This window comes from Pyxicephalus adspersus, chromosome 1 (assembly GCF_032062135.1).
Source record: "Pyxicephalus adspersus chromosome 1, UCB_Pads_2.0, whole genome shotgun sequence".
NCBI lineage: Eukaryota > Metazoa > Chordata > Amphibia > Anura > Pyxicephalidae > Pyxicephalus > Pyxicephalus adspersus.
Genome location: NC_092858.1, coordinates 2901959 through 2923817, shown reverse-complemented (window position 1 = coordinate 2923817; position 21859 = coordinate 2901959). Strand labels below are relative to the sequence as shown.

General features: G+C 45.5%; 2 protein-coding genes across 5 annotated transcripts in view; both read left to right on the top strand.

Moving 5' to 3' along the window:
- Positions 1-7778, top strand: part of LOC140323471 (TATA box-binding protein-associated factor RNA polymerase I subunit C-like) — a 38539-nt gene extending 30761 nt beyond the window's left edge. For 3 of the 4 annotated variants that reach the window (XM_072400549.1, XM_072400559.1, XM_072400538.1), the window contains 6 exons: positions 1016-1087; positions 1989-2124; positions 2230-2358; positions 3285-3462; positions 3863-4000; positions 4737-7778. In XM_072400549.1, coding sequence (XP_072256650.1) covers positions 1016-1087; positions 1989-2124; positions 2230-2358; positions 3285-3462; positions 3863-4000; positions 4737-6154 — 2071 coding nt within the window. In that variant the 3' untranslated portion in view covers positions 6155-7778. The remainder of the gene's footprint in view (positions 1-1015; positions 1088-1988; positions 2125-2229; positions 2359-3284; positions 3463-3862; positions 4001-4736) is intronic. The other variant, XM_072400568.1, reaches the window with a different exon arrangement.
- Positions 7779-17374: 9596 nt separating this feature from the next.
- The window catches only part of LOC140323482 (TATA box-binding protein-associated factor, RNA polymerase I, subunit C-like), a gene marked incomplete in the record, with an annotated part of 14654 nt that continues 10169 nt past the window's right edge, over positions 17375-21859 (top strand). The window contains 7 exon segments of the mRNA XM_072400580.1: positions 17375-17395; positions 18552-18686; positions 18766-18853; positions 19800-19909; positions 20848-20943; positions 21206-21276; positions 21362-21600. Of these exon segments, the coding sequence (XP_072256681.1) occupies positions 18552-18686; positions 18766-18853; positions 19800-19909; positions 20848-20943; positions 21206-21276; positions 21362-21600 (739 nt within the window).

Here is a 21859-nt window from a genome sequence, read left to right as displayed (position 1 = left end):
TGTGTCCTCTTTTTGTATATAGTGACCCCTCTGTGTTTGTCCTCTCCCTCTGCAGAGTGTCTCCTCTTAGTGTGTCCTCTTTATGTGTATAGTGACCCCTCTGTGTGTGTCCTCTTCCTCTGCAGAGTGTCTCCTCTCAGTGTGTCCTCTTTCTGTGTATAGTGACCTCTGTGTGTGTGTCCTCTCCCTCTGCAGAGTGTCTCCTCCCAGTGTGTCCTCTTTCTGTGTATAGTGACCCCTCTGTGTGTGCCCTCTCCCTCTGCAGAGTGTCTCCTCTCATTTTGTGTCCTCTTTCTGTGTATAGTGTACCCTCTGTGTGTCCTCTCCCTCTGCTGAGTGTCTTCTCTCAGTGTGTCCTCTTACTGTGTATAGTGATCCCTCTGTGTGTCCTCTCCCTCTGCAGAATGTCTCCTCTCATTGTGTCCTCTTTCTGTGTATAGTGACCTCTCTGTGTGTGGCCTCTCCCTCTGCAGAGTGTCTCCTCTCAGTGTGTCCTCTTTCTGTGTATAGTGACCCCTCTGTGTGTGCCCTGTCCCTCTGCAGAGTGTCTCCTCTCAGTGTGTCCTCTTTCTGTGTGTATAGTGACCCCTCTGTGTGTGCCCTGTCCCTCTGCAGAGTGTCTCCTCTCAGTGTGTCCTCTTTCTGTGTATAGTGACCCCTCTGTGTGTGTCCTCTCCCTCTGCAAAATGTCTCCTCTCATTTTGTGTCCTCTTTCTGTGTATAGTGTACCCTCTGTGTGTCCTCTCCTTCTGCAGAGTGTCTCCTCTTGGTGAGTCCTCTTTCTGTGTATAGTGACCCCTCCATGCGTGTCCTCTCCCTCTACAGAATGTCTCCTCTCCGTGTGCCCTCTTTCTGTGTATTGTGACCCCTCTGTGTGTCCCTTCTCTCTGCAGAGTGTCTCCTCTCAGTGTGTCGTCTTTTTGTGTATAGTGTCTCCTCTGTTTGTCTCCTCTGCGTGTGTCCTCTTTGTGTATATTTTTCATTCTCAGTAATCTTGTTTCCTTTTCTCTTGCAGTCCTCACCTGCCCGGTGAATTCTGTGTCTGTACGGAGGGTGGAGCATTGTACCTGTGGAATTTGGAGAGGGGGTAATTATCTATATTACTACCTGGAGCTTTCTCTCTTTGTGTTGTCTGCTTCTGGAAGATATGTAAAGTGTTATTTCACCCACAGTCTTTCCTATCAGTTATCTGTGACATAGGATGACACACTCTCCCACTATCTGTGCCCTGACACTACCAACCATTATCCTGCTACTTTCCTCCTCATCCCCCTTTACTTCCCATATATATCCAGTACCAATACCAGGACCATCACACTGACCTTCCCCTCCTTCCTCCATTCTACTTTCTGGGAATGTGTGTTTATGGCATTCTGTGCTCCCTCATTCACCAAATTGCTGTGCATCATGGGATATGTTCTGCTACCTTTACCCAACTTTTCATAAATTGCTAGCCAGATCAATCCCTGTCCCCTGCAACAAGCCTGGCACTGCCCCTCTTTCTTACTTCCCCTTTCCTTATCATTACTCCTCCCTACCACCAGCCAGTGCCCAATGCACTTCCCCAGCCTGGTATTGCTTCCTTGCACTCTTTTCTCAATGCCATTCTCTGCTTCACCCAGCCAGTATTATACCGCATTCTGGCACCACCATCTTCCTTTTCTGTCCTCTCCCTATAACTCATAGCCAGCACTTTGCTCCATCTTGGCACTTCCCCCCTCACCTTCTCCATTCTAGTCTCTGCTCTTACCTATAACCAGCCACTACGTAATACCTTGCCCCTGACTGTCACTGCCGCTTATCATCCTTCATCCATTCTGATGCCTTCTCCTCTCTATACCCAGCCAATAACCAGTATTCTGCCCCAGCCTGTCACTACCATTTCCCCTTCTTCATCCATTCTGATGTCTTCTCCTCCCTATAACCAGCCAGTAGCTATACTCAGCCTGCATTTACTATTTCCCCACCACCTTATTGTGTATCTTTAGATTGCAGACAATCCGTATGAACAATGAGACGCTTTTCTTCCGCGATGACCCCCGCTGGAGATGGAGTGACTTCACCTCCCACCCTTGTGTCCTCCTGTATGCTGACCGCACCGGAGTGCAGTCTGCAGATATTCGGGTAAATACAGCACACGGCTTTCTGAGTTTTCAGTTTGTTTGTTTTTGGAGGGCAGAGATAAGTTCATAAAACTGTGACCGCATTGACACTGTGTTCCTTTCTCAGGTGGAAGGTGCTCAGGGCATGGACTTGTTTCATATTGGTCAGGAGTCGTCATCCCAGAAAGGAGAGAGAGTGATATTATCCCGCTGTCTGAGAGAGACTGACCCCACTCACTTCCTGGTGACCACACAGGTACCACATCCTCTGTAGGGCAAAGTGCAGCACAGGAAGGGGGATCACAGCTGTGTGTTTCACTAAAGTCAAAGTACTCCCTAATGCTAAAATCTGTTTAATATTAGCCAAGGCAGCCATTTTTATGTCACTCTCTGGCTAATTATTGTCAATGGACAATTCATTCAACAGTCAGTAATTGACACGTATGGGTGATGAGCTGCCATTGTTTCCTTTCTGAATGGGGTTGGCACGCTTGTTATTATGTGATGTTTTAGTGTTATATTTGGATCGAGAAACAAAGTCTCTGTAAAGCGAACCCGTGCAAGACACAAAACCAATGACACTGAAATCCAATGAATGAACGTGGAGGGGGGTCAGGGATAGTCGGGGGGGTTGGGGTACATGATTCTGGTTGTCCTCCATATAAGAAATAAATGGGCTCTAACTAACTTGTTGCAGCTTCTAATGTATATTATGAGAAGCTCGCAGTGTACAGTTAAATTAGAGTAAGCAGTTTCAGTATAGGAGAGGCAGATTTATTGGCAGATTATTAAGTAAAACTAGGAGGGTGGAGCAGTTTAACTGAAGAGAGGGCAGGAGGGCAGATTTTATGAAGAGAAGGCCAATCAACCTGGTCAAAGCTTCTACTAAAGACTCACAGCCAATGTGGGAGCACACATGCCTTGAGGTTTAATGCCCATACCCTCCTGCCTCTCATCCAGTAGGAGAAAAAAGGTGTCATTGAAGTGAATGGAAGGTGAGAAGAAGAAGTAGTGAGGAGAGGGGGTTAAGTAAATCTGTTACTTTGGTCTTCTTGAGCCAAGCACAGGTTCTCTTGTCAGATACTGAAAGGTGTTATTCTGCAGTCGTGGGGTCTAATACTGAATATATTTTCCCACACTGACTTTTATTTCCTGCTCTGCTTACTATTTCCTCTCTTTCAGTCTTCAGTTTACATCATGGACGAGCGATTTCCTCTGGTACCGCTGGTTAAATGGACGCACATGCTGCAGAGACCGCCTGCATATGTCAGCGTCATTCCAGGAGGCGAGACTGAGAGGAATAACAAGATCCTGCTGGGAACTCAGCACAGTCATGAGACAGTGATGCTGCAGTACTCAGGTACGGAGTGGAAGGGTTATGCTTTACCTATGTTCTTGTCGTAGCTGAACTCCGGGGCGGACTGATAAATACAGAAATAAAATAGATTTATGGGAATGATTTCAGTTGTCAGAGGATTTGTAATTTTATCTAACTAGTCTTGGTTTTGGTGTTATTAGCCATGCTTTGATGAAAATTTGATGTCTGCACAACATTCTGTTAAGGAGAGAAAGTTCTAAGACAGCCATTTATAACGAGCAAGCATAACTATAACATTGTGCCAGGGTAGCCCAATATAATAGGCAGCCCAATATATTAGGTCACTGGAACTTCCTATTCACCATACTCACAGTTCTTTGTGTTGTGTGAACTGCTTCTATTTATCTCAGAAACCTATTTATCTGTGCGTTGCTTTTTCCAGGAGGTAATATGAACCCCTGCCAGCTGCATCTACCGGCCCTGGGGCTCCCATGGAGTTCGGAGTCCCTCCAATATCTGGATCCATTATTGCCCCATCACCGTGACATTGTAACACAGAGACTGGCATCTCCTATGGCAGGTAAGTGTGGCACAAGATCTGACATCCCTGACAATTGTGGTAAAATCACCTCTCCCATGCTTTTCCAGCTGTAGTGATCTTTAGGACATCGGGTCCTTGCTCCCCACACAGCCACAATATTACAGAAAATCCGGCCACACAAGCCATAAGAACTCCAGAATATTTGCCTAGTTAGCGACACTCCTCTGCACCACCCTCTCATCCCTCCTCTGTATAGAGCTCACAGAACTGGAAGAGGGAATATAACTGTGACTACCAGCCCTATCAATGGGTTATCACCTTCCCCATGTGATGTCTAAGCCACTGCCTTCTGTCTTCTCTTTGACGTGATTCTCACAGCCTCCAAACTGGACATCATGACTTATAGTCATTCTACATGCAATAATCTAGCCAAAGATTTATAGTCTGTGCATGCGCTTGATATAGCATCGGGGGCCCTGCTGCAAAAACCCAGAGACAGAAGGCTTCCAATGACACCGTGTCATCAGGCGTCAGGCTGCGAAAATCCAAGAGACAGCAAGCTGTCAATGACACTACAACTGAAGATGGCGGTGCAAGTCCTGACATAAAGCAGCAGGATAGTGAAATGTAGAGTTTGGGAGGAATGAAAGAATATTTATTGTAGAGAGAAAAGAATGCAATAATATACTGAAAAATAGAACATTTATAGATATCAGGTTTACTTTATCTTTGATTTTAAATGTCTCACCTAACCAAATTCTTTGCTCCCTTCCAGGATTGGCTGCAGCTTGGCCTACAAATAAACCAGACTTGCTGACAGTTTTCCAGCTGACGGACGCCGGAGATATCTTCACACAGCGGCTGGTGAATTCACTGGCACCAAGCGACAGGAGGAGCTCTACGATGGAGGCGCTCGATGTCACCAGTAATTTAGATCCTGTTGGCCAAGAACCAGTAAATGGAATAAATGCAGAATCCCTAGACCATTCTCCTGAAACAACCGCCAATCAAAATTGCCCATCAACTCCGATCCGTGAGGTGACCACTCATGAAGCTCCTCTGCGTTCTCTCAGATCAAGGTCTAAGCTTACTTTCCACAAATGGATCCACGATTTACTCAAAATATGCAAAGGAAATAAAGAGGCACTTGAACGTCCAAGGTTCCACTTTTACAAAATGTTTCATGAATTGAAATCGGGTGAAACTCCTCAGGAGGTCGATAAACTGCGAGACTGCCTGCGCCAGGGTATGAGAAGCGGCAAACTTATCAGATTAGACTCCTCGGCCGAATCGAAGGTGGAACCTGTGCGTACAGATCCACACACATGTAAAGATCCATTAAGCCAAAGGCTTACCGCAGCTTGGGCTGGCAGACTTGGGTCATGGTGGGACGATCACCTAGGACTAAATAAGATGAGCAAAATGCAGGCACTACGAGAAAAGAGACGAAGGCATAAACTGCAGAGAGCTCGCAGCCAAGGCTCCGTAACAGGAAGCCTCTTGTCCTCGCATACTTTTGGTTCAGATGTCTTTGACACAGATGCCGGTTCCGTCTACTCCTACGATAGTGCCCCGATGTCAGATATTGACTTGTCAATCCACTCGGGTGTCAGTAAACCACAGGGTAGTGTGGCCTCTGCAGAACAACCTTCTAACTGGAGCTTCCAGTCGGGGCCTTCAGGAAGATCAGATTTCTTCAATGTTAAACAGACACCAACCCACTCTGAGCCGTCATCCCAAAAATTATCTGAAGCAAATTCATTAGAATCTTGTTCTATCACCTCCATGCAGTCTCTCCGCTCCAAGGGGATCCCTAAAGAGAGGAGGAGAACTCTACAACACTTCTTGAACTTCTTGGGTGAGAGCAGAGATCCCCCAATCAGTGCTCCTCCTTTGTCGGTAGTCCCAACTCAGAGCCCTGAGACCCCTTCACAGAGCTCCCAGCCGCAGACCCCTTCACAGAGCTCCCAGCCGCAGACCCCTTCACAGAACTTCCAGCCGCAGACTCCTCCAAGGCACTCACAACCTCCCTCTGTAACTGGCGAGACGCAAACCCAACTACAACTTTCTCAGAATTCAAGTTTCCAGTCCATCTCACAGAGCTTCCCGACCTCTTCACAACGGCTGGTGACACACTCGCAGCAATCTCTGAATCAGCGGCCAACCGTGAAGAAGTTTCATATGGGATTCTAATCTACCTCCAGTACTGTGATCATCGATCTCTTGCAGCTCATGTGGAAGAATTTTACCTTCTGGTTGTGTTTTTGGTATACAGCTATATGAACAAGTGTGACCTTCCCGTTGTATTACAAATTGTATCTTTTGTGGATTTTATAAGACATTAAAGGATAATAGCAACCATTGTTTTTAGGATTGAAATTCTGACAAGTTTTAATCTTTATATCGGGCACTACTGGGAAGATTTTTCCTCACTTCCTGTCCCTGTGACACCTATGCAAGAATTGCTTGATGCATATGTCACCGGTACAGTAAGGTCACACATTTGTGAAAAGACTCTTGCCAAATGTTTCTCTTTTTATTCATTGGGGGACATGGGAAATCTGCACTTTCAGATGATACTGCTGCCTATAGGAGTATTAAACATTGATAAAAGCTGTAGACCGTTCCCAGGACATCCCTCCTGCTACCAGCATACCCCTATGTCTTAGGAGCATGGGGGTCTTTAAAGACTTTCTAATTTTTTAACTTGTTACTTAATAATTTTGTTGACCCACCCATTCCTCCCATCAGGTGTTCTGGTTGATAAGTACCTGAGGTCAGGGTTCATACTTTCAGCTGTAAATTGCTTTACCTCCCTTTGTTGGTGTCATCATGTCTGATATTAGGGGATGAGTGCTGCTGTACTGGGTGCATCCAACTCGCACTCCACAAGTGACTCCTTAGGAGCAATAATAAAATAGGCCATCCCTATGGCAGGAAACTTTTCCTCCTTCAAGGTGTATCATCAGACATGCAGTATTCTCAGCAGAAGCTGAGGTTACTGAAAAGTGCCAGGTGGTGCACCCAGCTAAAAGGACTCGGGGAGATTTTGGGCCTTGTAAGGAATACTTCACTTGATGTAACTCCAGGACTTTCTGCATGGTATAGATTCCATCCCTTTGTGTTGGTCATCATGCTTCTAGTACCACTTTGCTGCAACACTGAGGCATGCTCGTAGTCAGATAGATTGTGCTGTGCTGCCTTCAATCTTATAGGTGGCAGTGTAATTGTAGGGTAAAAATGTATGCTTCTTTTCAGGTCCAGCAGTGGTGGCATTACCACGTATTCTCTTGGCTCTGTGTCGGCCGGTCCCACCTAACATTGGGAGCTAGCACATTTCCTTTTGATGTCATCTGCCTGGTGGAGTGCAGCACATGTGCATTCCCTACTCCTTCCCACCATACATATTTGAGGAAACATCTCCATGCTGCTCTTGCTTGCTAGAACCACTAAGAAATCTGAAATTGGTTCTGTTGCTGCTGATCCTTATCTACTACCAGGGGCCGGGGGTTTTGGAAGTGCCCCGGGGCCTGGCCTCGCACCCTGGGCCTTACATTACCCTAATTTATAAAAACTTAGAGAACCTTCCACTGCACATTGCTGTTCAGTTCAATTAGACATTCAATTCACTTTGCTATGAGAACAGCCAGATTCCTTTATAATTCATCTTCATTGTTTTACTATCACCAGCTCCATTGCTATACCAGAACTCAATACACAGCAGAGGGGCCCATAAACTGAAGGCACTCCGGGGCCACTTCTAACAATCCACTGCCGATCCAATGATATGAATGAAGAATAAAATGTTTACATAAAATCTGTGTATTCTGTCATTACTGTGAAAAACTGTCATTCAATGTGTAAAGGTTGAGGAAAGACAGCAGAGGATTTCAGAGTCGGCATTGGCAGTCAGGACGCCGATCAGGTTTTCCATAATGCTGTCACCTGCTTGTATCTTTACTATCAGTAAAATTAATTCATGTGTAATAGTATAGCACCAACATATTCCCCAGCGCTGTACATTAAATAGGGGTTGCAAATGGCAGATACAAACAATGACACAGGAGGAGGAGAGGACCCTGCCCAGAAGAGCTTACAATCCAAGAGGTGGGGGAATTATCACACAACAGTACACTAACAAGAGTCAGTTCTCTAGCACATCCTTGCCATCTTTACACGTCATAGACCCCTCTCCTAGAATGTCTAATTACTCTGTGTTGGTCCAGCTCCTCTATACGCTCCCTGATGTCTTTTTTTGGAGGAGCGAATATATACGATAGGGTGTCAATGAGAGAGAGCTGTGAGCATTTGTATGTATAGCAAGTCAGATTTTGAATGTATACACAAGAGAGGCTTTTCTGGGTAATAGAGAAAATCATAATAATGCAAATTAAAACTTACATTAAAATTGTTGTGGAAATGAATGGTGTGATACTTCCCCCACCTTCTAGATTGTAAGCTCTTCTGGGCAGGGTCCTCTCCTCCTCTCTCACTGTCTGTCATTTGCAACCCTGTTTATTATACAGCTCTGCCTAATATGTTGGCGCTATATAAATCCTGTTTAATAATAATAATTCCCGTGTTTCTCAACCAGGGTTCCTCCAGAGGATGCTAGGGGTTCCTTGAGCAGTTCGCACCTCTCAGGTCAGTATAAGAGACTCCGATGATCTTTTTGGCTATCTGTAAATGTGACATTCTTGCCAATGACCAGCAATGTAAGAGAAATTCTTCCCACTGAACACCACACTAATATACGGTGATCTGTCGATATAGTAATTATAGAAGAGGTTCCCCTATGACCTGAATGTTATTTCAATGGTTCCTCTATGATAAAAAGGTTAAGAAACACCAGACTAGATTCTCAAAAAACATTGATGGGTGACCTGAGCACATGGCGGGTACACCATCAATATCAGGGAGATATTGGCTTAAGGTTTGCACCCATCGTCCAATCCATAGACAGTAATAGAGCACAGTCAGATCACGTTTGCATAGGCGTTTCTTCCCGCTATTATATTGTAACTTGTTTGCAAGACATGATTATTTCTGGGTGCAACATAAAGATCTCCACCAGACATAGCTCCTATACCATAATATGAAACCTGACCGATGATTTAACGGTGTGGACACTGAAGAAGTGAAGTTCCTTTACTGTAGACACTTCGAATGTTAATTTTCCATCTTACAAAGACATTTTCCGTTCCAACATTATCCCTCTTATTTTGCGATTGGCATGAACAGACACCATTTTTTTTCTTTTTGTCTTCATTGATGACTATAATCAGGACTAGCAGGTACATATCTTTCAATTATAACATGAATAATCGCTGAGTTGTGTTTCATTAGCCCCTGCAGATAAATTTAGTATCTTTGTGGTTGATATAGATCAAATCTTCTCAATTAAATTAAAAAGAGATAGTAACAAAAATTTCTTATGTAGAACAATCTGCCGCGTGAGCTGAGGTCCTTCAGTCAGTTTGACTAAAGGTGACTCGGCGTGACTGAAGGTCCTCAGCTCACACGGCTGTGCTCTGAATGCCAGAAACAGTTGCTTGATCAAGCAAGTACAGATTATTCTACATTTGAATTTTGGAGCTACAACCTACCTACAATACTGCCTCATACTAAAAGGATAACCCACCAAGAATATTTGGGGATTCTCTCTTATTTACTTGTACTAAACTGAATCTAAGCGTAGTAACCAACCTGTGCTGATCACCTTATGCACATCTAAATCAGGCTACCAATCATGCCTATTTATGCACTAGCAACTAAAAAACGTACAGTTCTTAACCGAATGCTCCCCTGAGGAAGCCTAGAGAGGCGAAACGCGTCTGGATCACATAAGACGAATACGTTTACTCTGTCTGGGACATATATTCCAGCCTCGTGAAGATTAAACTATGTTTAATGATGCATGTATAATAATTATGTATGAAAGCTAAATTGCATCAATACATAATTAATGATTTCACCTAAAGAAACTGAATCCTCTTTCTTTTGTTATCCTTTCCATAATTTATTTACTCAAAGAGGTAGCTCCACAATACATTCAGAGTGAAATTAACATCCTCAAATCTTCTATGTGAAGTCTTATATGGGCCTGAGAAACTAAGAGTAGTAACAATCTAAACTATCTCAAGTGGATAAGTACTTTCACCTATACTTACCTGCACACATTGGTGATCCAATTGAAGTTGGCTATTAATTTATATCATTGCTTGGAGATAAACCAGCTTATGGTGAGTTCCTGCTGCTTGCGGTGATTTAAGGAGTGGAGTCTTCCTTCCTTTTCCTATGCTTCCTTTGCTGTACATGAGTATTGCAGCCCTAAGTGGCTTAAGGGCTACTGACCTGTATGTATGGAAGTGTATTGAACTCATGATCATTTGTTTATAGTTTAAATATGAACATAATCTAATATTTTGGTATCTTGCATTTTAATGTACAAATATTTCCACATGTAAACTGATGAAACACGTTGAGAAACTATTGCGGTTGTAACAATGCTTACCGTGCAGAATGGGAGCTGCTGTTCAAACCTATATGTTGGAATGTATAAAACAAGGTGTGGTAAATATTATGGTTGTTCTGTATTCTGTTACTAATAACCTCATTTGGTGGAGATTGAATGTACTATGCTTTTCATATGGCACCATTAGTGATGCCACTACTATGGTTTTCAATAACTTTCTTTAAAAAAAATTGTTATTATGGTAAATTCAGTTGTGTTGCTTGAAGATGCATACCTTAAAAATCCCAACTATATAAAAAAGTACCTTACAAATCTTAAGGGTGCAACACTTCCTTCTTCCTCACTAAAGCAACCCTGGGCATGCCTTCTCTTTCAAGTTTTAATAATTTCGCCCATCTCGCTGGCCAATCATCCCTGGCTATTTAGCTAGCCCAGACACAGCACTCAGCATTTGTGCAAGGTGTCCCCACTAGTGCTGAGCCCCCTAGCATGCTGAGCAAGTCCTTGCACACATGTTGCCTAATTCAGTGCTTTCCGTTTCCAGCTCCTCCGTTTCCAGCTCCTTAATCCCTTATTGCCCAGTCTGTTGTTTCCCAGCCGTTTTCCTTGTGCTGTTCCAGTGTTTCTCTCTGTGGTTGTTCCTGTGTCACCTGTGCCTCATGTTGCTTCCAGTGTTACCTGTGTCCGCAGTGGCCCCTGTGTCACTGGTGTCCATCCATCCTGAATCCCTGAATTTGATCTCTGGCTTGTAACCTCTCTTGACCTGACCTCTCTTGATTGCTGCCTGCCTTGACCCTAGCATTCCTTGATCATTCTTCTGCCTACTGATTTGGTACCCTGTATCTTCCTGCCCACCCTGCTGTGCCCAAAGACCGCAACCTGGCAGTAACCAGCAGTACAACATCCTCACCACTAGAGGCTCTGGATAAGACCTGATTACTGCTTAGACTCTGCACCCTGGCCCTTCTCAGGGCTCACACTATTTCCGTGCAAGCCATAGCACCCCCAAGTGGTCCTGTCTCCCCAAGTGTGACACTTTGCACAAACCATGTACACATCTTACCAGGCCTTAGCAGACCCAAACCAATCACTTACCCACAGACCAGATGCCAAGGAAGCTACCCAAATCCAGGCACTCCGGCAGCTTCATGTGCTTACTACCCGCCTGGATCGGCTTCTCTCCTCCTCTGGTGCTCCTGCTGAACCTCTTGCCTGCGCCCTGTCCCCTGCTATCCCACTGGTTTCTGCGCTTCACCTGCCACCCCCACAGCGTTTTTCCCGGGGAACCCAAGACCTGCCGTGGCTTCATCAACCAGTGCACCATCCACTTTGAGCTTCAGTCACAAAGTTTCCCCACTGACCGGGCTAAAGTGGCATCTAATTTCTCTGCTTTCCGAAGAGGGTTTGACGTGGGCGTCCCAGCTCTGGGAAAGAAAGGACCCAGTCATCAATAGCATTGAGTCCTTCCTGGCCCTCCTCAAGAGAATCTTTGATGAACTAGCTCACGCCCTGACCGGCACACTCCTTCATCATTGCCAAGGGTCGCTCACTGCAGGACAGTTCGCAGTCAAATTTGAAACCCGGCAGCTGAGCTCACCTGTACCAATGAAGCATTTCACGCTACCGTCTGGCAGGGCCTGTCAGACCTCTTCAAGGATGAATTGGCTGGTCTAGAGATTCCCTCCTCCTTGGATGCCCTGATCTCCCTGGCCATCTAGATGGATATTCAGTTTCAAGAACATATTCTGAAAAGATCTTTTTCATGCACAATTTTTTCACCGACTGGCACCGTCCTTCCAGCGACCTTTTGAACCTCCGACTCCTCCTGTTTCTCCTTTGGAGAAACCCATGCAACTAAGCCAGTCACATGTCTTCTAAAAAAAGGTCCCAACATTTTCTACAGGCCTCTGTATCTATTACAAACTAAAAAGGGAACTTCATTAAACTGTCCACAGAAGCTGGGAAACTTCATTGCCACACTCCCCTTCACTCAGCGTCCTTCCATACACATTCAACTTTACTACAATAAGTTCACACTTGCCCCTAAGGCCTTCATTGACTCTGGGGGCAGCAGCCAATTTCATTTCAGCTTCTCTTGTCAAGGATTGTGCCTGGCCTATTAAGCCTTTGTCTCAACCCCTGCGTATCTCTGAGGTGGATGATACCATTCTGTCCTTTGGACTTAACTCCTATCAGACTTTGCCCATGCAAATGTCTGTAGGTGTGCTATATCAGGAGATCAGAACCTTCCCCAGGCCTCATCTTCAGTCATCCTGGGACCTTTAATATCAGGCTAAGGGACCCCTCTTCCTACCAGACTGGAACAAAAACAGAATTAATATGATGCACATAGTCAGGTAACCCCATCAGGATGATAGATAACAGGGCCCCACAGCAAAATCACTGGGGCCCCTGTCTCTATTCCTGTATAGGTAAAGCACTTACCTTTACCAGTTAAAAGCCCTCAAACCATCCACAAACTGAGCCCAGTGAGATCGGCTCTATCTCGGCTTTCCTCTTCTTCCCGTTTCATCCAGGGCGGCCATCTTCTTTCTGCAGGGTTCTTCCTCACCTCTCCCAATCTCATCCTGTACATGCGTGACATCGAGCATGTATTACACCTAATGAAACACCCAAGGCAGTCGCCTCTTCTCCATAACAAGTAGTTAGACAATCATTTTCCATCCCCTGCCAGACTGATACACATCCACAAATGTCTATCTGAGGGCCTTAAAGAGGTCTTCTGATGACGTCATGATGACATCACGCATATAGAAAACACCCAGACCCTCCCCTGAGAATATTATCAGACAGGGTCCTAAGGGGGACTTTTCTATTGGCTCCTAATCTGGTCACATGGTCAGTTGTCTGTATCTGAGCAGTGTATTCACTCTGGGCTGTGATGTGCGGAGTTCTGTGAATCCCAGCACTGGCGTAATAATTTACCTGCACAATACACAGCGCCATCTAGTGGATAAAGCAGAGAATGACATCTATGGGGTCATCTGGTTCCATCTAGATTTGTAGGACTTACCTGCAGTGATGTACACTGGGGGGGTGGAGGGCATCCAAACATGCTTTATGTTTACATTTCTCTGGATCTCAGGGACCATTAGAGCTGTGCAAGAAACAGACAAATGTTTAGTTAGAATATCTGTCTGCAATAGGGGACATCTAAACTTACTTCCTGTACCCCTGCAGTGCTCAACCCAGAATTTTTTTTAAGCCTGGTGGGAAAAAATTGTAGGCGGCTGGCAGCACCTGTATTGTGACCAAATGCTTCGGTAACCACCCAAAAACAGCCAGGTGGGTGCTAAAAAGTGCCGGGTGGTGTGCCCAGCTAAAAGGGCCTGGGGAGAACCCTGCCCTGACTGAGTGCTATTAGTACAAAAAGTGACGGGATATCTCCTGAAACTGAGATGGACCCAGCATCCAAAGCACAAAAGGTTAGAATATGTGCCAATGGTCCATGCTGCAGAATCCTAATGCAAGCAATCATCATCACATCAGACCCCTAGTGGACGCATCATCCACTAATCAAATTCATAGTAAAAAAAAGTCTAGGAATCCTTAAGTTTAACTTGAGTATTTTTTTTTTATAATAAATATATATTACTTGCAAACTTCAATTTGTGGTAAACCTGCAGATTTAGTAAACCTGGAGTCTTCAGTCCTGCAGATTTATTGCAGCCCAACGTTGTCACTGTGCAGGGGTCACAGTGCTGCCCCCTAAGCCAGGGAGGGGTACTGATATTACCACATCTCTCTGCATCATTCAAGGCCACCTACCACTGAGAGAGGAATGAAGAAGATCCAGCATGTCCAGTGATTGGCTAGAAGAGATCAGAGAAAGGTAGGTACAATATAACACACTGCAGGCAGACTTGTGACAATGGAGAGCAGTAGGGATTTAAAAGCGATGAGGCAACACAGACAGGACACAATGCAGGAAATAACTGCTCGCTGTGTCCCCACCACATATTGCCACAGATTGATCTACAGAGAAATCTGGAAAATAATGCCACTTACACCCCACATGTGGTCACTCAGCATTGGCCAATGTTATTACTGGGGGAATGAAAGCACAGAAATCTTAACTATCAAAAAAACAAAACAACTTCAAGAGCCTGCAGTCCAGCAATGGCCGAAGTCATGCAAATATCAAAACGCTTTCCATATGGAGGTCCGGGATTGTATGCAGACCCACATGCGATGCTGAGAATCTATGACCGAAATAACCAAAACCCAATGAAGGGCGGGGCCAGTCAGGCTGGGAGGGAGGGGGTTGGCATCCTACAGGAAAAGGTGGGGCTCTATCTGACTTGTTGCAGCATCTAATGCATACTCCTCCCTAGGCAGGATTTGCTGGGCAGAACACCCAGCAAATTTCACTTCTGCCTGGTTGGCCGTCATGAGACAGCCACTCAGTCCGGGCTTTGTGCACACAGAGCTGTCAGTGGGTCTGGGTACTCTTCTCGCTCTGCTGGAGATTTAATAATTGTATCTTTAGCTTAAGTTTTATCTGTCCCACTCCCAAACCTCAGCCAGCAGAACTGACAAACTGCGCTCACACTGAAAGTTTGCTTAAGTTTAGATCAATAACTATTGCCAACAGCAAGGTCCCAATTTAACATGAGGTTTGTTGTATAAGGGAAGGCTCAGACCTGCAGTGGGGCCAGCATCCTGGGCAGATTATAGCCGCTAACACCTACACTGCAGTACTGGTTCCTAACAGCAGGGGGCAGTGAGCGGTTCTGAACTACCTACCATCACAGCTTACCTTCCCATCACTGATACCAGTGCAATCACATTCCATCTTTTTATTCATATATTGAAGAAGGGACACAATTTAATGGTATAGGATATATGAATAAAAAGATCACCGCTCACTGACCCCTGCAATGGTGCATGAAGATCGACAATGGTGCATGCATCGGTTCCGGCGGGCAGATTGGCGGGAAATTCAAATAACTTTGAATTGGATTCAATAGAAAATAGCCCCATACAATGTCCGATACAAAGAAATATTCATATACTATTTATATAATTTTATTATATATATATATATATTATACATGCTACTGTATACTTACATCACATGTTTAAATAGACCGCTAGTTAGGTTAAAGTGGAACTGGAAGTCCGACATTATACAAACAAGGATCAGCCGAGGGGGTAACATAGAAAGCAACCGGGATACTCCTTTTGCAATAACCCATCTTACCTGCCTGATAACGCCAGGAATATGTAAAAAAAAAGTTAGGCTACCTATGCACAGACTCAGCTTTGGTTGCTCGAGAAACCTGGCAATCTGGGCGTCCCTTACATGTGCCGGAATGAATGAACTTACACACGTAAGTCACATCGGCTAATCTGGATGGCCAAAAATCGTTGCTGGGCAGAGGCGAGATGGGGGGAGGGTGCTGCGCAGGAACCCAGATAAGTAAGTCCTGCTTTAAGGAACATCTGATATCTCCATAAAGAGTACCTGTTACCTGAAAACAAACTCCACTATACAGGACAACAACTGAGCTGCACATCGGTCATTCCAACATACGCTGGAGTAAAAGGAGTAATTCTTCGACCATCGTCTTCTAAAAAGGATTTGGAAGCAATGTCTGCTAAAGTGAGTAAGTAAGTCCGCTGAACCAGTTCGGGGTTTCACTCGGCGGTAATGTTCCTCGATGCTCAGTTCGACGTTCGTCTATTTGTGGTTTGAAGTCTTCAGTCATTATCCCTGGCCAGGGTGCGGCTGCAGTTCCTGCACATGCGCATTGGAGTTACATTGTTCCGAGCATGTACATAGAGTTACACATACGCACAGGAGCTACTTTGTCTCAGCATAGAACTGTCCAGAGCATGTACATTAAGATACGCATGTGCGACTTGGCACAAATAAAGTCCTGACAGGAAGACAAGGGCCATGGCACGCTTTATAGCCTCCAGAAAAACGCTGCCAATCTAGACTTTTACCTCAGGAAAGTTTACTTCAACTTAAAATATTATGGATATTATATATTTTTTTTGTTTGTTTTGTTATTTTTCATTAATATAAACATCACAGTACCCCTGATTTTGTTATACAGGTCCACGTCAATAACACATTTTTATTGTAGGTGGTCCGGCAACAAATGGGTTAAGCAATATTTTCCCCAATTGCCCTGGGGTATTAATATTACAAATGAATGTCTATTTCTTCCTCTGAATAGCCCCTATTTGCCCCCTGGAGGGTGTGGTGGTGGTGGTGGGGTTATACCTTTGTACCTTTTCTTTAGTCTTCCATATTGACTGCGAAAATTCTGCGGTTTTCCATCAGATTTAGCGGCCATTTATAACTCCCTTTTTCCTTTTTTTTTAACTTCTAAATGGGTTGTAATGGAGTGTGTCTATTGATAAAGTTGATTCAATTTTGCAGACATTTTGAGGAAAGCATTGAGCAGGGCAGCACAAAATGGCTGACCAGGACGCTAGCGTTCAGTCATACATACGCCATACACTACATATTGTCTCCGCACACTCCCCTGATGTGAAGTTTGTGACCGAACGCTGCAATGAGGAAAAATAAAATGAAAGCTGTGGCTATGGACAAAATCACACGTCTCGTACAGGGCAGAGTGTGACAGGGCATGAATTCTACACAACACAGAGTGGTAGAACGAAAGTAGGAAGTTTTATTGCCACCCGCACCCTCTTCCACCCTCATGGGGTGAGTTTTATACCGAATGCCATATATTCTATATCTCTGACACCACATAGGTATCCCCCCTCAGTCGCTGCTAAATCGGCGGGAAAAGATCACATGACCTATCCTCCATCTTAACACTCTCATTCCCTCATGCTCCACAGCTCTCAGGTGTACAAAGATGGCGCCTGCTCGAGCGAGAGGAGGAGCTACAATTAGAATTAGGCGGAGCTTCCGCTAGCACGGCTAAGCGGGTGGGACCAGGCAGCAGGAAGAGGTGAGTGAGGGGAGAGAGCGTGTGGCAGTGGGGTTGCTGTTGGTGACAAGGTGTAAAGTTGTAATTTAATTGGCTAGTGTTGGGGAGCACTGCCGCCACGCCCCCTATTTCAGGCTTGTGGAGATTAACCCCCAAAATTAAAATGGGGGCTGGGGACTGTACTCCTGTCATACCATAGAGGTCTGCTCCCAATAATGAAGGCTTTCCAAAACTGGAGGCCAACCTTACCCCTCTGTACTGTGGGGGTCCCCTGCCCCTAATACTGTGGGCCAGACATATAGCCAACATAAATTACCCGCTCCAACACTATTCCTATTGTAATGGGGGTTACATACCTCCTATAAGGGTTGTTAATTGGATGCCCCCCCTCCAACATGAACATTGTATGTTTATTGGAGGCCCCCCCAAAAAATTGCTTCTAATGTTGTCCCCCCCATTTTACCCCTAACCCCTAATAAGGTGATGCCCCCACCCTACCACAAAATCCCTATAATAGAAACCCAAATGGAAGGGCCAATACACACAGTCCCTATCATGGCACTGCACTTCCTTACACAGGTTCCTTAATGGGGGACCTTATTATAATTACATCAGGCACAGTCCCTAAAACACCTATACCCTGAGTACTTTAAAGATGACCCCCCCGCCAGTACATGAAATCCCTACAACAGTCTATACTTTCAGGGACAACACACAGTCCCTAGCATGATAATCTTTTCCCCTAAACACTTCCTAAAATAAGCCCCAAGTACACAAAATCCCTACAACAGAGAGCCCCTCCATACACATTATCAGATTCCTAATACATTCTGGTGGTTCCCCTTTTTATAAATTCCCCCTTGGATTAAGACCCCACACCCAAGCAGACGCTTCCCCTTGCACCAACAACCCCTTATGGCAGTGACAACCCCCCATCATAAGTAACGTACGCTCCCCATACCGCCTTTATTTCTATCTACGGGACCCCGCCATCCACCCACAGCCCCTACCATGGCACTCCGGTCTCCTTCCATAATTCTTGCTATAGAGATCTCCAGCCGCACACATTTTACCTATAAGGGGGGAAGGGGTCTCCTGGGGGTACTGGAATTATTTGCATCATGGCTGCCGTGTCTCGTCACGTTGTATGATGACCGCGCGTTCCTATTTCCAGCAGATGGAGTACCCGCATGCCCACTTCCCGGGGTTTCATCATGAAGGTCCCCCTGCCCAGGAATCACCAGGAACTCAGCCAAATTTGGGATGGGGAGGATTTGGCAGAGTTCTGGAAGATGCCAGATACCCCGGGCAGGTAAGTAGCAGAAGGTTGGGGTAAGATGGATTCCCGTATAATGTACCCAATCACATCAATCCGTCTTTCTGCCCCACAGAGGCATTTCATATCCAAGTTCACCAGAGCAGCAGAGAGATGGGAGACTAGGGAGCCGACCCCGGTCCCACTTTTACCCCCCAATATCGGTAAGTACTCTGTATTCTATAGGATGGGGGTCACGTATTCTGGATGACCCCTCCTAACAATGGTTAAGGAATCCTAGGGGTTCTTTCCAGGTGTTACCCCTTTGGTAGTAGACTTTAGGGGGTCAGTTCCTCCCGTGGTAATAAAATAGGAGGGGTTTCCTACCCATTTAGGGTAATGTTTATTAGGGCTCTATCATTTTGGGGTCATGGAAATAGAAGTGTTCTCTTCCTTTGGGGTAATAGGATTTGAGATTGTTTTTTCTGCTGGGATGATAGAACTTGAGGGATAACCTGGGGTCATTGATTGAGAGAGTACTGCCCTTTCAGGGTAATGGAATTTGAGTGTCCTTTTCCTTCTGGGTAATAGAATTTAGGGGCTTTTCTCCCTCAAGATTTTGGAATTGAAGGATGATGCCCTCCTCCCCAGGGTACTAAAACTGGAAGGTCCTCCACCATCAAGGTAATTGAATTAGAGGCTACATCTCTTAGGGTAAAAGAATTAAAGGGTGCTTCCCCCTGACAGTTATAGAATTGGAGGGATCCACTGGGGTAATAGAGAGAGAGTAGGGTAGGGGAGTACTGCCCCCTCAGGGTGATTGAATTGGAGGCTGCTTCACTTTTATATTAATAGAATTGGGGGTCATTCCCCCTCAAGGTTACAGAATTGGAGGGTCTATCTCACCCAAGGGTTTAGAATTGGAGGGACCTTCTTTCCCCTTTCCTCTTCTTTACTGGAATAATAAAATTAGAGGGATCCCCTGGGGTAATAGATAGGGAGAGCATTGCCCCCCCCAGTGAAATTGGAGACTACTTTCATGGAATTTGGGGGTTCTTGTCCTTCAGGGTAATAGCATGTAAGGCCCCCCCAGGACAATAGAATTGGAGGGTCACCATTGAGCAGTTAAATGCCCCCGGCCCTCATGTGATCTGTGTTTTTTTTCCCCAGATTGCGGCTTCCCACCGGTAACAGAATCGGACCTGCTTTATAGGAAGAGGAAGAAACTGGAAAACACCAATCCCAGAATTTCCAGCGCGTTACTTAACTGCAGCCAACAGGTCAGAGCCCCGCACCGTCCTATCACGTGATCCCTAGGTACCTAATGTGCGCCCCCTGTCCTCTGCTGTTTACAACACACTGTCCATCATGGCATCTCTGCCCCATTCACCCCCCAAATTTTATTGGACTCATAGTCCGCCAGCAGGGGAAGCTTTAGGTCCCTCAATATCTCCCTACCTCCTGTAAAAGGCTTGTTGACTGAGCTAAATAGCACAGGCAGGAAAAAAGTACAGGAGCCAAAGCAGTGACTCCGCCATCACCCATCTGGGGATCCAGTCCTAGACAAACTGTCCTTATGGTAGCCTTTTTTTTTTTTTTTTTTTTGGAAACTCATAGGGCCTGCAGGCTCTACTGCACTCCCAGCCATTCCCATTCAACTGAATAGGAGCAGAGTAGGGGCAATTAGGAGTGGTTGATTTTTGACACCAAGGGGCTGTGGTGTTCTGGGAATTAAGAACAAGGTGACTGTGTTTGGGTAATGCCTACACCCCAAGTGCTGTGTATTTATCACCCCACCTTTACTCCTTTATGGGTATGGGGTACCATGTGACCTCCTAACATAATGAAAAATAAAATAACAATAAAAGTGGCCAATCATGTGACATAAGGAGTGATGTCACCTGGCACTGGGAGCGGAGTCAATGGATGCACAGAAAACACTGGGGTCACTAGGCTAGGTGACACGTAAACTGGAAATTGGGTGTCATTGGCTGTCAGAGACTTAGGGATGGCTCAAAGGGCCCAGGTATATTAGCATTGCAGCAGGAGGGGGCTCAGCAGAAGTCACATGACGCTTCATAATAAATAACACCCCAATCATGAATTCTGTCTCCTGATTGGCCTACCATCTGGCTGAATATCTTTCTGCCGTGTTTCGATTGGTCAACCCGTTGGTGTTTTGTATGTTGCAGTAACGTGATATAATTCTGTTTTCCAGGTCAGCAGATTCTGCTGGGATAAGAGCAGCACCGCTTTTCATTGTATGGGACATCTGCTGGAGCCGCACTTTTACATGGGACCGAAGAGGCTGAGGGTGACTACCTGAATGTTCATGTTGTAGGGATAGGGATCTTAAAGGTTCTAGAATTTACATTTAGATCATCCAAGCTGGTCATGTGATGCTGAGCCATTAATAAATTGGGGTGGGACCAGGGACAGTCCAGGTAATGATGGAGGGGCTAGATGATGCTGAGCGTCCTCCAGCCAGGAAATGTGCCGGGCTCTATCCAGATTGCTGCAGCTTCTATTGTACTTTGTGAGGAGCTCTGGAATAACACCAAATATGTTTCTTTTAGGCGGAAAAAAAAAACGACCTATTTAAAGTGCCAAAACTACTGCAGCGGCTACAGACGGTTCCATTCCACGCGTAAGTCTGCTGCCACTATTTTACCAAATGTAGATGTTTGAGTTTTTTTTCCCGCTGTTTGCTACCCAATTATTCTGTCCCGCAGATGTCCCTTTCCACACTCCAACTACCCCATACGTGCCCTCTCCTTCCTCACCAATGACTGGCTGCTGGATGTGCCTCCCATGGTATTGGATTCAATGGTCAACGACGGCATGGCTGATGAGTGGAAGCAGCTACAGTTCCAGGAGTCTCTCACAGGGGGCGCTCTTTCTTGGGTTCCATACCATGGTAGTTCCGAAGGCTGTCTCATCTATCCTCGTGGGCGAGCTATGAACCAGCTCCGTATCCTTGCCTGTCTCTGTGTCAGGTATAGTGAGGGGCAGCCATTCACTGTAACTGCACCCAGAATTGTACCTGGGTGATGGTGTAAAGAGGACCTGTCACCTGGTAAGCAATAGGTTTATTGGATTTGCTCAGAGAAGAGCTAAAGTGGGGTGGAAAGGGAGTAAATATTGGCCTAGAGATTAGCTTAAGAAGGCTGGTGGAGATATTTGAGGGTTTAGAGGGAGACAACTCCAATTGTATTTACCCCCCCCCCCCA